Genomic DNA, 19180 nt, shown 5'->3' with positions numbered 1-19180 from the left:
AACAAGATTGCTTTGTAACATTTTACTGAAACGTATTGGATAAATTTGCAGATGTTTTTCAACCAGTCCAGTAATGAAACAAGTTATAGTCATAAACGACGAAGATATCCCAAAGATGGTTTTCTGAAGAAATAAATCTAATAGCCTACAGCAGGGCTACTCAACTGGCGGACCGCGGTCCGAATCCGGACCTTCTGGATGTTGAAGATGGACCTCAGGATTCTGGAAGAATAACCTCATTGCCACATTTTAGAGTCTCTTTAAACAGATTTCCATTAGGGAAAAACAATTTTTTGTGATTATCCAAGGTGCTCGTAGGCTACTGCTGGTTGTTTAATTTTCGTGGTTGCATATGAAAAATTCATCGGACCGCAAAAATATTCAACTTGTCAAAATGTACCTTTGCTAACATTAGTTGAGTAGCCCTGGCCTACAGGTTACTGGTTAGTCTTAGTTACTTTGATCTTTACAAGGTTTCATTTTGTACGTAGGGAAGAGCGGGACCTGTGAACAGGGGTGACCTGCGAACCACCCCCCATAATTTTTTTTATACAATTATTTAGTGCCAAATGGGGATATTGTTGGCTTTGACACGCTTCGTTAGGTTTTCCTAGGAAGTAACGTCATTTTTTGAGCTGATTTGTGGACAGGAGACCTCATTGCTGATTTTGACATAATTTTGTAAATTTTTGAGGTCATACAACATGTTTTCTATTTTTTTAACTTGAGTGATGTCTTGGCTTTCAGTGAAGAGTGGTTAATGTACGATAAATTAGTATTGTTTTTTCTTTTCGTCGTCTGACCCACTACGGGCTGATCCTAAATAAAGGAAAATGAGTATTTGGTGTCTAAGAAAAATTCTTAGGCCATAAGGTCAACTCTGAGGGCATTCAGTCCCTCATAGTTGACCTCATGGCCTAAGAACTCATAGAGACTCTCATAGGGAAGGTGGAAGCAATCCAGAAGTTTCGACGCCCACTTAAAGCAGGACAGCTTAGGAGGTATCTAGGTATGGTAAACTTCTATCGCAGATTTATTCCCAATTGTGCACAGCTCTTACAGCCGCTGCATGGCATTTTGACCCCTAAGTTATCCGGTCAGAAACCGATACCTTGGACCGACGATGCAGTTTTAGTTTAATTTTATGCTCCGAATCATGATTTGATTGAGTTCATCACGTCCCGTTAGCTGGGCATCTTTTGGTTGTAACGTTTTTGAGTTAATGCGCCCTGATGATTTCAAGATTCTGCAATATACTCATACTTGTTGAAATCAAGACATAATTCTCGGATCACCCCACCACGGATGTGCTCGGGATGTTGCTGCAATAATTACAGCAAGGTATGAGCGGATACTCTAGACTATTCGACGCCCGCTACATTTGTTTAGTTATAACTACACTATCCTAAACACATGCAAAATAAAAGTAGAACAAAGATTTTAAATTTGTAATTTTTTTTTAGCAATACATTAAAATTTTAAGTAGCCTGTTTTCCAAAAAATATTTATTATTATAGACACACTTAGTAAGGCAATTAGTGCTTAGTGAACGATGTGACTTTTGTCGTTATGCGCATGACAACGCGCACAGAAAAAAAATCATCACACAGAACGATAGCTTTGCCTATGACGCTGTGAAATATACCCTCACCATTTTCAATAAAAAACGATGAAACATACTCAATATAAAAACACTAGCCCAAAAACCGCAACCAAATCGAAACTAGCCCAAAAAAAAACACAACCGCGACTGCTGAAATTTTCCCACAACCCACAACTCCGAAATTAAACTAGCCAATTCAGCGGGAAAACAGCAAAGCTGGCAACTTTGACCTCACCTACAATACAATACAGTGCATGTGACGCAATAAAGGCTATTGTCTGTTTATAATTATGAAACCTCAATTTTTACACACAATTCAATTATTATTCCATTCACCTGTCTCCCGCACAATGATCATGATAAACTGGTGATGAAGGATCGTTTTCGTCACAATGCTTCAGAAGAGGACAAAACATTTCATCACTTTTGTGATCGCAGTATGCACTTTTATCGCAGGCACGATAGATTGGTGGCCCGCAACGATCACCACATTTGCCTTCTAGTTGTGGGTTTGGTTGACCAATATTCTGATCGCAATACCACCAATCGCAGTAAGGTAATTCCTCTGTAATACAAACACACAGTGAACTTCAATTGTTCCATTTTATAATCAATATAAAAAATAAACTAACGTTTTCTCCTCAGATAGTTCTATAGTTTTATTGTAAACAGAGTAATTAACTTTTCACGTTTTCATTATTATCAAACAACTTTCAACTGAAATTCTTTTACTCAAATTCGTAATTTTACTCTTTACTTGAATTTCGATATTTCACTCAAATATCGCAATTTGGTTTCATAAAGAAGAAATGTACTCAACTGAGCTACAATTAAAAGTATTCGTTTTTCAATGATGACCAAAGCAATGACGTCATCCGAAACGCGTGATCACGTGATTTTACATTGTAATCGATTTGTTTCAGCTTCATAATAAAGAAGAATAAAAAATAAGCGACATATGATTAATCAGATATCAAACCTTGGAATACTCAACAAAACAAAGGTATACATTTTTACTTGTTTGAAACGTCATAATCGAAAACAATGGAGACTAACCACAATGTCAGCTGAACACTAGAATGCACAATCTATTTACTTCCTAACATGCCAATCAGGAATTATTTTGACTTTTGTTTTTGTGAAGTTAAAACAAACTTTTATTGCGTTATGTCCTTGTTTGGGACTGGAACATTTCTAATGAACAACAAATTGACTGGTAGCATGTTTGGCCTTTCATTGGTTTGTTGGTGCTATACTGGTATTACTATGAATTGAGATTTCTATGCTAACTACAAGTTTTTGCCTTGTTGAACTGCACGCAAGGCAAATTTCACATCGAATCCAAACCAGTGCTACTCTCGTCGGTCTTTCATTATTGTAGTGAAATTTTAAGTTGTTAAATCCCTTGTGTTGCTTCAGATTTATGACGCGCAATGCTTCAAGTTAAAAAGTCAGCTGAAGTTAATCGAAACGTTTTTACTGATATTTAAAAATTAGTCAAAATATTGTGCATTAATTGAGATTATAAATTCCTTTAAAGTACGATTCGATACCACAAACCAGCTTTAATTATCTATTATTCACCACTCGCTAAATGATGGTGAAAAGCTACCAACTTGCAACGTGGAAACTTTTTACACGTGATTAATTATTAATTAATTAGGGCAGGCTTAAGAATTCCCATCTCGTGCTTTTCGAACATCTTTGAAAAAAATGCCAGATGAGTTAACACGTGATTGGTCAAAATTCGTCGTCGTCGTCTGAGCTTCTGGGGCCGAGGGTCTATCCTTTTACCACCCCAGATTCACGATGTTCCCGGACTACACTGGAAGGCTGCTAGCAAGCAGCCAGTCTTTGGTTTCGTCATCCATGACGCGCAGACCTTCCACTCCGTTAGGTGGCTTGAAGATGGTACAGTCATTGATGATGTGGTCTGCGGTCTGTTCCTCGGCACCACATTCACAGGAGGAGGAAGAAGCCATTCCCCATTGGTGCATGGTTGAGCGGAAAAGGCCGACGCCCGTACGGAGACGGTTGAGGCGCACCCACGCCTGTCTCTGTAGTGTCAGGCCGATTGGGCGTGTGTCGGCGTCGGGGATGAATGAATGGAGTCTGGTGGTGCTTGACCTCCATTCAGAATTCCATTTATGGTCCGCCCAAGTAGCCGCAGAGATGTCTTGTTCATCAGCTTCGTTGATCAGAAGTTGAGCGGCTGGCACGAATGGGTGTCTTGATTTCAGTCGGCGGGGGTGCCCGTTCGGGAAGGCAGAGATCTTGTGGTGGAGAAGATGATTAGGCTCCAGTGCCCGTCGACCGAGGGACAGAGTGGCTTCTTCGCGACGAAGCTCAGCAGGTTGGATGCCAGCAAGAATGGGGAGATTGTCCAATGGTGTGGGACGCAGGCATCCGGTCACTGTGCGCAGGGCGCTGTTTATGGCAGTGTCGATGTTGTGGCAGTGAGCACTGCGGCACCAGACAGGTGCACAGTACTCTGCTGAAGAGTAGACAAGGGCTAAGGCTGCTATTCGCAAAGTGTCAGCCCTCGCCCCCCAGCTAGAGCCTGCCAGGCGCTTCAGTAATGCAGCGCGGGATGTCAGTTTCTTGCGCAGTGACACCAAATGGTGGCGGTATGTGAGCGATCTGTCTAGTGTCACCCCAAGGTACCTTGGCTCGGGGCAGAAGGACAGAGGTTTTCCGTTGTTGTGGACATGTAGCTCACGATCAGCTTCCCGATTGTGTAAGTGGAAAGCTGCCGCCACAGTTTTGGTTTCGCTGAGTTTCAGTCGCCAGTTCTGGAGATAGGCTGAGATGGTTTGCATGTCCTGGCTCAAGGTGTCTTCTAGATTTTCCCACGACTTTGTGGAGTGGAGAATTGCCAGATCGTCCGCATAAGCGTATTTTTCGGAGACCGTGGTTGGCAGGTCGTGGGTGTAGATGTTGAAAAGAAGTGGAGCCAGGACCGATCCCTGTGGGACGCCGTTTTTCAGGCGTCTCAGTCTGCTTCGCCGTGGGTTGCCGGTGGTGAGGGTGAAGCTTCGATTCCTGACAAGTTCCATAATCATATGGACCATATGTCGGTCAGGAAGCAGGCGAAGCAGCTTGTAAGTAAGGCCGCGATGCCATACGGTATCGTAGGCAGCTGTGAGATCTAGAAAGACAGCGCCGGCCTTCTTTTTTGCCTCAAAGCAGTCCTCGATGTCTTGGGTCAACAGTGTGACCTGATCTACAGTGGATTTTCCGCGCCGAAACCCAGCTTGCTCTTTTGGAAGGAGCGGGTCGATGATTGGGTTGACGCGGGCATAGATCAGTCTTTCGAGGATCTTGAAAGGAACACAGAGGAGGGATATCGGACGATAACTCCTTGGGTCCTCTGGTGGCTTGTGAGGCTTAGGGATCGCAACTACTAAAGCTCTTCTCCAGATTTTTGGGATTGTGAGGTGGTGCAGGCAGGAAGAGAGGAATCTACGTAACCAGGACTTTAGGGCATGGCCAGCATGGAGCACAAGCTCAGGGCAGATCTTATCGGGCCCTGGAGACTTGTGTGGTTTCACTAGGCGGAGGGCGGTGGCGAATTCCTCTGGAGTGAAGTCTCCAGAGATTGTTTCTTCTGGTGGTGTTTCCACTCGCCATAGGGCAGACACTTCCTTGGCAACAAGGCGGGATGCCTTGCGGTCCTTTGTCTTGTACACCCCGTTCTGCACTAGCTGGGAAGCGATGGCATTAGCAGAAACGGGGCACTGACGAGGGGAGTTTGCTGAGCGCCCAGTGAGGTTGTTGATGATGCTCCATGCTTTGCGGCTTGAGTGTGAGAAGTCGATGGTTTGGACAGCTTCGTTCCACCGCTCAAGCTTCTTTGTGTCCAGCCGCTCAAGTAGTCTGGTGGCGGCGGTGTTTGAAGCAGCACCACTTGTGGCGGCTAGGTATGAGCGGTAGAGAGTTTCACACTCAGAGTCCCAGCATGGTTTATAGCTGGTTCGATGGCCACGTGGTATTGTGGCCTTTGCCGCAGTTATTATGGCATTGCAGAAGTCCTGGTATGCCTCGTCTGCGTTGCATGTTTCAGTCGGTGGTAACTTTGCAGCAGACTCATTGGTCAGGAGGCTGTATTGATTCCAATCGGCTTTTTTGAAGTTCCATCGCTTCACCGGTGAACTCGTGACAGGAGCCACAAGTTTTGGGGCGGTGATGAGGGACGGCCGATGTTGGGACCGCGGGAACTTCTCAAGCACACGTCTGTCTGGAAGAGAGCTGTCGACACTCGCGAAGGCCAAGTCAGGGTTTGTCCCTGTTCCCCAGCGGCCGGAGTGAAAACTGGCTGGTTCCTTTGGATTGAATAGGAGGGCAAGATAGTTTGTAGAGGCCCAGTCAGCCAGCAATTCTCCGTCGCTGCTTGTGTTGTTGTAGCCCCAGTCGATGTGCTGGCAGTTGAAGTCGCCAGCGTAGAGACTGGGGGAGGGGAACGTTGGAAGGGATGATGGCAACATTCGCGAGGGTGGGGGCTTGTAGATGTTGACGATGTTGTAGTCTGAGATACATATGCACACCCACTCAATCTCGGCATCAGTTGGAGATTGGTCGACAAACGTCCACTTCAGGCTCTCATGCACAAACGTGGCAATGCCGTGCTTCCTGCTTAAGGTAGACCCGGCTAGCGTGTAGTTGGGAACGGCTAGCCTATCTGCAGAAGTGCAGTGGGTCTCCTGGAGGAGGATGACGAGTGCCCGGTTGGTATGGGCAAGCTGCTCCACAACTTTGGTCTTGCTTGTTGTGTAGCCTTCTATGTTGAGCTGCAGAATGGTGGGGCGTCTGAACTTGCTATCAATTGCCCCTTGCAGCTGTGCCGTCCGGGTGGAGGCTCTTTGTTGACAAATTTCGTTTCTCATCTGGTTGAAAGCAGATGGTACTCACAGGATGGGGCACGAGGAGCCATTTGATCAAAATTTGGTCAAAATTGAAAGGCTACAAACTGGCAACGTGCAAGTTTTTAGACGTGATTGGTCGAAATTGTGAGTGTTTCCAACTAGCCACATTTCTTGGAGAGTTGGGCTAGTGTAGGTCTACCCTATTTTCATCGCCTAAAAAGAGGACAACTTTCGCCAGTTAGTAAAATGCAAGTAGAAGTTTACGTTTGAAGAATCTTCTACATCGGTTTGGATAATTATAGGCATATGCAGCAAAAGTTACAGCAGAAAAGATAATTTTATTTTGAAGATTTGGCCGATAAATATTTTGCAGCTCTCTTATACGGCCTGATTTGTTACATTCTGCAAGGATTTTCCATATTTTTCCTACTTTGGCAACTGTCTGAATAAAAACTTTAATAATCATAAGTTTTTATTATTTTTCCAGGGGACACTAAGTTTCAACATCACAAGGGTTGAAAAAAAAAGACAGTTTGACCCAGACAACTTCGGTTAGACTGTTTATCACTTGCTTACTTTTTCTCAATTTTACTGCTTCCTCAAGGCAATAAAAAGCTCTCATATTGTTACGGGTCAGAAATTCTTTTTAAAAAATCTGATTTTTAGAAAATTTCAGTCAGACAGCAACGATCGCAAAAACCTACTAAACGTGACAAAATCAGGCAGCATCTCCAGGTAGCCACAACTTGACTTTTTTCAGTTAAGGAAAGATCAGTTCTAACGAAATTATGAAAGTACTTGCACAATATATCATTGAAATTGTGGACAACCGATCTAAGATATTAAACTCGGACAACTAAAAGGCTGTTTCTTTTCTTCGTTCCACCATTGTGGCTGCATTATAGATAAAATGTGTTCTATTTGCATTTACATAACGCTACCCTGATAACAAAACTGCCTAACTCACTTTTTGGACTATTCTGAGATTTTCAGACCAAGTCACTGGTTTTAACCGTACCTGTCACTGGTGTAGACCCAAGGGTCTCGCCCTCTGCTAATTCAACAATTTCACATAGAAGCAGTGACGCTAGAATCCTGAGAGTTCTTGACTTTTACTTTATTTTCTTGCCCCAACTTTTAATTCCGATTATCTTGGTTTCGGATAATTGTGAAGTTCACAATAAACCTTTTGTCACAGCCAGTTATGAAATGCAAGAAATTTGATGATATTCAATAGCTTAATTGACAGTTTACTATTAGCGTGCGGTTTCATTTTGACGGCCCTAAGATTCCATTCATCACCCAGACAGCAATAATCCGTCATTTTTACATTGATTCAACGTCGATTTTTCTGTCTGGGTGGAGAGTCAGTCTCTGACGCGATATGAGTCATTCTTTGCTGGCAGACAATAATTAGGAAGGTAATTTGATATTTGTGCAAATTGCTTTGTAGTGCAAAAAGTGCATGGAATACTGTTTGCACAGAAACGGAAAAACAAAATTGATGAAATTCTGTGTGCAATGTAAATAGACTTTCAAAATAAAATGTCAACTGAGAAATTTGACCAAGAAATGGCGAAAATAGGTCAAAAACCGAGTTTTTATCACCTTTTCTAACTAAAATACACAATCACGAATGTGTTTTGCGCAATAAATTGATTGAAGTGATAGATAAGGCTTTTGAACAACCGCATACTTTTTCCCGTTGTTATTTGATATAAGCCGACGGAGTAATTAGCAATAAGAGAGACGTAGACCTGATGGTCTCGGCCAGTAACTCTTGCCGCCAAAAGGAAGCAGTGACAGAAACGGTTAACTTTAATGATGCCTGGAAAAATGCTCGAGACGCTTCACACTCTCTAAAGTATTTTTTGCTAATCTGCCTAAATCATATTGTGGGAGTTAGGCATATTCGCACTTGACTTGGGCATTTACTTGACAAGCATCAAGCCTGGAAAAAAACTGGCGACCATTATTACTTACGACAACCACAAAACAATGGTTTTTTAATGGTTAATTCAATGGTTAATGTGTTACAATGATCGTCTAAGATTTTATTGTTAACAACAATACATCAACAAGGTAAAGCCAATTTCTAGGAGAATCTATAAATAAGGATATTACATTGGTGCACTATTACAAATGTGTTTTGGAGATGCGAGGAGCATGGTGAACAATTTCAATTCATGGTGAACAATTTCATTCAGGCATTTTATTTATGGAAAAACGCTCCAAGGGAGGTGGGATGAAGTCATTGCGGAAGATTACATTTATGTTTGTTACGTGAGGTTGTCACAACATACAAACATAAAACTCTTTCCAGTGTGCATTTTTGATTAGGTGTCCATACTGTTTCTTTTACTGTCTATTTATTGTGGGTTTTTGTTAGATAAAGTACGAAAATTTTAAGGCATGTAACAGCTATATGTAGGACATATTAACTTGAAATCATGTTTTCATAAATTTATAATTAGTGACAGAAACATTGACATTACAAACATTTTACCGCCATTTTTGAAATCAGCGAACCAAAAAACATACAGCTCGAGATCAAAGCTGAGCGATTCTCGCCTACGTGATGTTTTACGTTTGTCTACTATTTTCTCTAACCCAAACTTGACCTGTGTACTGTATAGAAATCAACATGCCAATTCCTTCACAATAACACAGCTGCATTTTACAATATATCTGGATGTGTTAATTTATAATGGAAAAACAGACAACTTATATAGCCTAACTTACCATAACTTAATTAAAAAAAAACGTAGTGGTGTACTAGCAAACATGTATAGGTTTAGCCCATAATACAAGAGAAGGATCCACAGAGGATACAAACTGATACGAATAAATCAAAAAGTGAATAATATAAATAACAGTTACCTCTCAAGTACATGTAGCACCACACAAAGTGAAATTTACATGAATGTTGACTATTTTTAATTTTTTTCAAATAATGTCTAAAAAGACATTATGCACCCATTAAAAGCCGCCACAAGTTCCCATTGCTCTTTTAGCTGATATTTCAGCCACCAAGTTGTATTGTCATAACTTTTTAATTAGTTAAAAAAAATCTGATGATTTTTGCTTTTTTGATGCATTTATTTGTTTGCCTTTTAAAAGGACACCGGCCACATGGTCAAATATAAATCTCGCGATATCTTAACAGAAGCAGGTGTTTGTTTCCGTTTGAAATTTGTCAGATCTTTCTTGAAGGACGTTTCAAAGTTATTGTATGAACATATTATATTCACGATAACCATCGACGTAGCTAGTGGAAGTGTGCCCTCCCCCCAGTAGGCAGTCCCCGCCCCCCCCGGTCAGAAGTTTGTGGCGGCAGAATTTTTAAACGTAAACGAAAAAACATAGTAAAAATCTTTTTTGAAACGGATTTGGCTCGAATTCTATTTGCTGGCTCCTACTTCAGGCGTTCAAGAGTGAAAAAATCATGATCCGCCGCGGGCGGTACAAACCATAGCTATACGCCACTGACAGTTGTCGGCTCCAGCTCGTGTCCGAGCATTGGTTTCGTCATCAAATCGAATTTGGCTTTGGATAGTGATGTCATATATGGCTTTAGAGGCCAGTCTATCATGGAAAAGACGTGGGAAAAAGTCACATTGTATTGAGGGTATGAATTGTATGGAGGGAAGGACGTGGTTGTTTTAGCTTTTCTAGTGTTTCGTTTTTCTTGATCCTTTTTTTCAAACATTTCCGTGCCTCCCCTAGATCTTTTTCTCCAGAGTGATCTGTCACTAGCAATTTTTTCCCATGAATCCAGATCAATGTTTGCATGGTTGAGAAAGACTTTCAGCTGATCTTCGTATCTCATTTTTGGTCTTCTGGTGGGTCTTTTTCCTGTCTCTAGTTCACCATAAAGCATTATTCGTGGAAGCCTCGTTGGGTCCATTCACATGACATGTCCTGTCCAGCCAAGGTGGTGTTGCAATATGGTGGCTTCTGAACTGGGCACCTAGCGCAATCAAGGATGGCATCTTTGGTGAGACAATCTTCCCAACGAGTACCTAGCATTTGACCTAGTTTCCACAGCTGGAAATTTTCAAGACGTTTGATGTCACGGCGGTATAATGTCCAGGTTTCACAAGCATAGAGAAGGGTGGATAGAACGACTGCCCGGAGGACCATAATTTTTGTGCGGATAGATATAGCATGGTTGTTGAAAACACGATGGTTAAGTCTTCCATAGGCACAATGTGCTGCTTTTATACAATGCTTAATATCCTTTGACATTGTTACAAACAACCCAAAAAAATTGGCCATGTGGCCGGTGTCCTTTTAAAAGGCAACAACAAATATGAAGCAAAATAAACAAACAAAAGAAGCAAAACCTTACACAAATTAGAGTGTAGTAGGAAGCACAATATTATTGAGTGTCAAAATATGAAGAGACATAATTCATATCTATTACCAATAGGCAATAAAACATGCATGTTCCTCCTCACTTCACTTCTTCCGGCTCTTTTCATTTTTCAACAATCTTCAAACTTTCACAAAATCCAGAAAAAGTACGTTGTTCTCAAATATTTATCAACAAATTCCAAAACAGACCCTAAACAACTACTAGCAAGTCCAAAATGATTCAATCAAAATAAGATGATGCAATACTGATGCATTCAAAACGATGTCCTATAGGACACCGGGTCTTCTTTAATCTGCAATTGCCGCTTCGGATTAAGAGCTTTTCTTCTGAAATTTCTTGACTTTTAACAAAATTTAGTTGACATAATGTTACCGTGTTGCCCGAATTCCAAGAATATTTTTTCAAGAAATTACACCGCATTGTTGATTTTACACCCTACAATTACCACGGTGTCCTATAGGACATCAGAAAACATTTTGCACTGTATTGGCTTAATAAACTTATTTTAAATCTAAATCTCTTTTGCTATCAATAGCTGCATGTCGAAACTAACTCATTATTACGCAACAGCAAGTCTTTGATTTGTAACACAGCCACAGCAAGGTTTTTAAATTTACATTTCACACACTATAGTACCTACGGTAGGGTTGCCATACCGTCCGGAATATTCCGGACATGTCCGGAATTTAGGGTTAAATTTTGCGTCCGGAAGAAATTTAAAAAAATGCTCAAATGTCCGGAATTTTATGATGGCACTCTTGCATTTTCTCGTGCTGTCATGGCATCTCGAGAAGGCACTCTTGCATTTCACACTGTTAAGCATCATCATAGCTTTTTGTCCATGGACTGAACATCTGCTTTACTTATATTGTAATTTGGCATGACAAGTTATGGCTATTGCTTATGTTGATGATTGATAACGATCTGCGTGGCTTGATCTATGTTCGAACGTCGCGTATAAGATCACTTGCTCGCATGATGCGAGTTCGACATACATTGATATGACCACACGACTTTAGTAGAAACAGTGATCTTGAGCAGGGCGCGTAAACACTGAGCTAACGGGGCAGACGAAAATAGTGCTATTGAAGATCATATTGGGAACAGCCGATCGTGTCCACACAATAAACCCTCATTGGAGTCTTTCCTGATTGTTGGTAATTGTTTGTCCGAGTTCGACTCAAGATCCACGAAGCACTAATTGTTAAATCTACCAACCCAGAGCTTAACAGGCAATTGCTTGACGGCGGAACCTCTTATCTCTCCGTGATTACATTGTCACGTGTTTTGTTTGACGTATTGTGCTTTAATATTGTGCTTTTGTGCAATAATCTCGTGTTGTGCTTCCGTTTATCTTGCATTATTTGCTTGAACAATTCTCCTCTGAACTTAATTTTTCCTCTATCAAATACTTGACCTGTTGAGCTGCGTAATCTTTTAGTTATCATTTCATATGTGAGGAAAATAAGCAGTTCTCAGTGGTTTAGGTCAGACCATATTTCAGTTTTTATACTGTAGGTTTCCAAAGTAATTCTTATACAAAGTAAAGTTATTTTCTTTTAAAGACTTGAAATGAACTATATTCATGGTCAAAAACCTTTTGTATTTTATTTTTGTATATGATAATGTTAAATGTTGTGGTGTTGGTCAGTTAGGCTCTATATCGTTCAAAAAATAATAAACTATAGGTTTAAAATATTAACCTTAACCTAATATTATAACTTTATTAGCCTATATCAGGGATATCTACAACTATACGGGATTGCTAACTCACGTTTAATGACTCAGCAATTTTGTCATAAGCGGGCCGACAGTATTAATTTTTTGAACTTTGAAGTGTTTCCTGAATTCCTTTGCAAGTTTGCAGTGTGCTGGCCAGAGAGTTCATAACTCTGTGCTTATTAGATTGTCACTGCAGAATTAGTTCTGTTTCTTGGTTATGATTTAATTAAGTAAAGCAAGTAAATGTAAAGCTTTGAAGCTTTGTAATGTTTCTTTGCTTAGGTTGGCTGGCTACTAAAATGGTGTGCTAGGCTAGGAGTTCAGCAGAAGCAATATATGCAAGTTAGGATATAAACTTTCCTGCTAACTAACATTGATACTTCTGCTGAGTCAAAATTTTTAAAAACTTGAGTCTAGGCTATTTATAACTATGTAGAAACATCTATTTTTGTAATTTCACAATGCAAATGGACTTTCCCCTTGTCTTTTATACGGCATTAAATGCCATTAACTTTTTGTATGGTAGCCTACTACTACAACAATCCTATGCCTGCCAGCATGTACTAGCCGTAGGCTACTCCACTAAGTTGATGGCAGGTTGCATCAGTACATGCTCACACTATGGGGTTATTAGGCTTACCAGTACCAACATTGTTGCTGATTCTCACCAGCTACGGTACCGGTACGGTACCTTGATAATCAAGTGACTAGGCAAGTTTCACTGAAGGTGCTGACCTGATCACAAGTTTGACTAATGGCAGTAGGTATCATTTGTTTTTATGAACGAGTAGACAGGAAAGGCCAGTTCAGCTTCTGGAGTAGACTAGGCCTGGTTAAACTAGACTTCAAGAATTTTGTGTGACAGTCACCAGAAAAGTGAAACTGTCACTTTACTAAAAATACCGATAGCCAGTAAAAATATTTCATGACAGCCTACCTTAAAAATATTTACACTGCTTGTACCATTATCGATCCATGTGTATTGCTTTCAGCTAAATTGCAGTGTTAAGTTTCTATCTGCATTTAATGTAAACTGAAAGATGATGTATAAATGTTGTGTACCAGGTTGTAAATCTGGTTATAAAACGGATGACAGTAAAGAGAAAATTGCTTTATATAATAAGTTTCCTAAAGAACATGAGCTAAAACAAAAATAAATAAAAGTAATTCCGAGGAAAGATTAGATTGTCACAGAGTCATCCAGAGTATGTTCCCTGCATTTTCATGAGAATGACTTTGTAACGGATTCTTGTGATACAAGAATTGATTGAATGGAAGCACGGGGTTCCAGTAAATTGCAAAGAAAGCGATTAAAATTTGTTGCAGTTCCTCATGTTTTTTTGGCTTTACCCCAGTATCTGACAAAGGCAAGTTCTGTGCCTCGCAAAACTGCATCATCTGCATCTGCCAGGTTGAAAAAAGAAAATTCTGTCATTGAACAACAAAATCAAAATTTGTTCCAACAAAGGGTGATCAAACATTTTGCTTCATTTAAGACAAATATTCAGAATGAAGTATTACCAAGTGGTTATGTCGTTATTTTCAAAGAATCAAATATCCAGTTTCATTACATTGCCATTTCTGAAGACTCCACATTTGCACCCAAACTTCTATCCTCTGTTGTTGTTTCTGATGCATTGGAAGTTCAAGCATATGTGTGTTCTGCGTGTTGAATATGCTAGGAGTTCTTTTATTGGTTTGACTGAAGAAGGTCAGCCTGCAAAAACTGTATTGACATTTATGGTCCAATCAATAAGTGGAAAGTACAAAGATGTTGTTTGTCTCATTCCAGTAGAAAAAATTGACACTAATTTGTTAAAGAGTTGGTTTGAACGTGTGATGCTTGCACTCAATGATATCTTTTTTGTAGTTGCTGTATCTGCAGACAATCATCTCTGCAGACAATCATGTCTGCAACAGGTAAGATAACATTTTTCTAATTATATACACCATAGTAGTTTTTTTGGGTACTTAAGCTACTACGTAAGCTATTTATATAATTGTTTAAATAAAATGTTTTATTGTGCTTTCATTCTCCTATGCTCGATAGTCTCTTAAGTAATGTGAATGAAATAAAAACTCAAAATTTTGCTTGTTGCTTTTGCAACTTTTTGTTTAAAAAAAAGTGACATCTATTGCTGTATATACCATTTTCACCACTTTAATCTGTACTTTTTGTTTTATAGGAAATTGTTGGTTGATCTGTGTGGTGGAAAGCTTTCGCACAGCATAAAGCATCCATTGAGAAAAGAGGAAAAGCTGTTTTTATTTTTTTATTTTACTCATAATCTGAAGAATATTTACAACAATTTTGTACAAAGGAAAAGGATGCATCTCCCTTGTACTGGCCATGAGCACCTGCTTGGTCAGTCATGTGTTGCAAAATTTCATCATTTGTCTCGCCTGTATGCTATGAAAGAAGACAAAGCATTAAAGGTTGCTAACAAACTGAAGAAATCCTCATTAAATCCAAGCAGCATTTCACGGACATCTCCACTACATGCTCTCAGTAGGTGTTTGGTTAGTGTTCTTATAAATGTATTATAGTATTGTACAAATGTACTGTGGTAGAAAATGCATTCAATGTAACTTCTTCAAAAACTTGAAGAACATGTAATCAACTGCAAAGAGCCTAATTCTGTATTGTATTACACAGCCATAGTTGGTGATAAATTTTATGTATTCATGTGCAAGGTGTGTGTTTGTGTTCATGTCAATGCTTTAGTAGTATTTTTGTGTGACCATTGACCAGTTGTTTTTTGGCATGCAGGTGTTTTCAATGAATCAATTGTTTGTGGCTTGGAATATTACAGCACAGCTTGTTCAGCATTTTCAGAAACTGCTTGATACATCAATTTTATCACCAACATTTGGAAAGTAATTTCTGTTAAAACTTGTTTTAAAGGTATATATGTACAGTCATAAGCAAGTATGTAAAGAAACAATCACTACAGTGCAGATATGCTAAGCCTATAAAATTTGGATACTTTGTTCCGTCTGAATTTTGCTTTGGGACAACTGTACTGGCTGCTCAGTGTTATCAGGCAATTATTAATGATCCTTCTATGATGAGAAGGTTTTTATCTTTATACAGTCATCAGCGTGCCTTTGTTGATGCAATCAGAAAGATGCTATGCTCATCAAAGATTCTTGTTAGTGTACTAAATACAAAATGTTCTACTGGGCATTGTAATTTTGAATTAATTGTGCAATGTGCTTTTAATTGTTTTTCAGAAAATCAGCTTAAACGTTTTAACAGTCAACCAACTGTTGATACACCACAACCTAAACTGCTTCGAAAAATCCGAAAACTAACATCAAAAGCTTCTAGTAACAGCTAATTTTAAGTTGTAGTAAATATGCTTACATGTCTTCACATATCATTTGTATTGAACTTGTATTTTTTATTTTTTTCACACTATATGTATAATGCACATAATTGTCACCAGACTTCTATCCAGTATTATTTGTGCATAATGTTATAATTCATTGCGATTAAAGGTGGGAAGTACTTTTCCGGTACCGCTACTAGTCTGGTACCAACAATACATTTTGAGAGAAGTATGGAGTACTGAAGTGCTTTTCAAAGCTGATTTTAGTCGATACCAGTACTTTTTCGGCTCTTGCTTAGCTAGCATTATATCCACATTAGCGAGAATGCTTTCAGGTGTTGGGTCATGAAAGTTGAAGTTCACGCAATATTATCACACCTTTTAGGCTCCTCGGTTATCAGTGGTCTGCAGACGAGCTAGTCACTGTCAACGCTTATTTTGACACTAATGTCTGTGTGTGCTTGGTTATTATACGTCTTTACTGTATTCGCTATTCCAACCACGCTACTGCTCTATTGTGTTTTAGGGTAGTCTTTTTGTGCTTTATTTTGTGCAACTACAAGAAAACTATCTGTTTTATTGCTTTATATCTACTGCACACGTTTTAATTTGAATTTATGACTCCTGTTATGATGCATACCCACTTTGTTTTCTCTTATTGCTTACCATATTCATAGTCAACGTTTATGGTAGAGCTTTCTTTAGTCTGATGGCTACATGCCGACGAAAGCTTGAATATTCCATAAATATACAGTTAGTCACATGGTACACTCTTGTACTTGTAGATAGATGACTGAGTGCCTCCTCATTCATTGCTTCGTATCTTTACAATGTGGTGATTTTGGCTTCGGCCCGCTCCTGTCATAGCTATTTTCTAGTTAGCAATCCCGTAGTTGTAGATATCCCTGGCCTATATCGTTTATAATCTTAACATTTTTACCCAAATTGTAAAACAAACAACGTCATTACATGAAGTTAGACATTTAGACATTCTGGTCAAGCGGATCATTGCTTAGGCAGAACAACGTTTGTCAAGTTAATGATGTTTTGCTTACTTGAACAAACATTCATTCAAAAGGGAATATGCGATTTCAGTGATAATTTAATAAACAAATCAAATTAAATATGAATTTATGTCGAAACTGTCCATGTCTGCAACTCACCAGGGCAGCCAGCTTCACATTCATCCTCACCATATTTGCAATCGAAACGTCCATCGCATTTAGTTGCGGTGATACGTAGTCCAAACCGACTGAAATTGAACGAGGTAACGAATCAAACAAATTGAATCACGATATTGCTCCAGTGACATTGCTAATTATAAATAATAAAAATATATTTGACTATATATCACCTTTCATTGGTCCCTTCCACCATTACAGTAAACTTTTATTTTACCCTGGGGTGCTATGATAATAATTACGGCTTTTATTGGATAAAAATGTGCTATTCTGGTGTAAATTTTATGTGATTTTGAAAAAATAAATTTTGTAAGATGTAATAATTTTGTAAGAAAATATTAAATTATACTTGAGATAATAATGGGTAGCTGATAGGGTTTGAAACAAGAGCGAATGCAAAGAAAAAGGTTTTAATTTACTTTTCACATTAATGTATTAATACCATATTTGTGACCTAAAATAAAGCAAACGAAGGCACCTGCTATATAAACTGATCATGATTGACGTTGTAATATTTACAGGGGATTGATCAGTTTTGTAGATTAGTGTCTCAACTTAAGTTGTAACTGTTTTGGTTCATTTGTCAATTCATTTGTTGCACTCCCCGTGGACGTCGCTATAATAACATCTGGACTGGAAGCCAAATTCGACCGGAGAAGATGCGGCTCAAACAGGATTGCTATGTTGACAGATTTAATGTTAAATTTGAGAAATTTGGCAATTTTAATGAAATCTCACAAGGCACTGTCGCAACACATTTGGCCAGTGGTCAACGGTCGCAAAAATTCTATCAATTTTTGATAAAGTTTATAAAAAAAATTAAATGAGCATAGGCTTGTCGTGTGTTTCTGAGCACGGCGCTCTGTCCCTCAAGCTTTCTACTCAGTTAATTATTGCCTTGTTTTCTGCACGCCTTGGTTCTACGTTTTCTTCATTCGTTCATTCATTCAGTTCTATTGTTGTAGCATTGTGTACGTTCGGAAGCAGTTATTTATGTATCCTTTTATTTGCAGATGTAGTTGCTTTCTATTTTATTAAAGCCTTTGCAAGGTTGTTGTACAAGTGAATTAAGTTTACTTCAATTTAATAAAATAATAGCTATGCATAAGTTCATGCAACCTCAAGTGTTTGGGGTCGACACAAACTCCCCGGAAGCCTCAAGAAAGTGGCAACATTGGAAGCGGACGTTTCGAAATTATATCGCAAGGATTGAGGGTGCAGATGCGCAAGCGAAGCTCGACATCCTAGTAAATTTACTAGAGTCACATGTGTATGCGCACATCAGCGAAAGTGACACTTACGATAACGCCATTGCTCAGTTGGACATCCTTTACAATAAACCGATCAACGAAATTTTTGCGCGACACCGACTTAACACATGCAGGCAAAAAGTGGACGAACCCCTGGAAAGTTTTCTTCAAAGACTAATACAGCTCAGTGCTGACTGCAACTTTAGTGCAATTTCTGCAGCTCAAAACAAAGAAGCAGCCATTCGGGACGCCTTTATTGCGGGAATTACTTCAAGTTACATCCGACAAAGACTTCTTGAAGACAATGTCTTGGAACCACAAAGAGTCTTTGAAAAAGCTCGGTCGGTTTATGATGCCCAACGTAATGCCGAAGCGTACGTTATGCCCCCTGGCGGCGAAGCTTTGAATGATTCTCTAGCTGTGTGCGAGTCACGTTCTTGGGATTCCCAATCCAGCAACAAAACGCCACCTCGCTAAAGCGACTGCCTTGCAATAGAGCAGAAAAAATGCTTCTTTTGTGGCAGAAGACTTCATCCCAGAGACAAATGTCCTGCCAAAGAACAGATTTGCTACAAATGTAACAAAAAAGGCCACTTCGCTAATGTGTGCCGTTCGACGAGCAGTAACGCAACCGCTGCATGTCAATCAACAAGCTTGTCAGCTCTCACATCGATGTCTAAATCAGATCAAAACGTAAACGTATCCATTGAGATCAATCGAAAACTAACTAAATGCCTTATTGACACGGGCGCCCAAAACAACCACATAAGCCATGAATTCAGTAATCGCGCTAACTTGAAAGTAAGCTATAGTGATGAGCAGCATGTGGATTTAGCTGTAAAAGGCTCATCA

The 19180-nt window shown here is 39.5% G+C and overlaps 1 protein-coding gene across 1 annotated transcript; it reads left to right on the top strand.

Moving 5' to 3' along the window:
* Window positions 1-18178: 18178 nt before the first annotated feature.
* Window positions 18179-18805, top strand: LOC145768133 (uncharacterized). The gene has a single exon (XM_082579638.1). It carries the CDS (start codon window positions 18179-18181, stop codon window positions 18803-18805), a length of 627 nt encoding a protein of 208 aa, XP_082435764.1.
* Window positions 18806-19180: the final 375 nt, after the last annotated feature.

Source organism: Aplidium turbinatum, chromosome 1 (genome assembly GCF_918807975.1).
Source record: "Aplidium turbinatum chromosome 1, kaAplTurb1.1, whole genome shotgun sequence".
NCBI classification, from domain to species: Eukaryota; Metazoa; Chordata; class Ascidiacea; order Aplousobranchia; family Polyclinidae; genus Aplidium; species Aplidium turbinatum.
This window is presented reverse-complemented; position numbering and strand designations above follow the sequence as displayed.

Bases quoted from the DNA above. Each gene is read 5' to 3' on its own strand.
- LOC145768133 (XM_082579638.1), top strand. From the start codon at position 18,179: ATGCATAAGTTCATGCAACCTCAAGTGTTTGGGGTCGACACAAACTCC.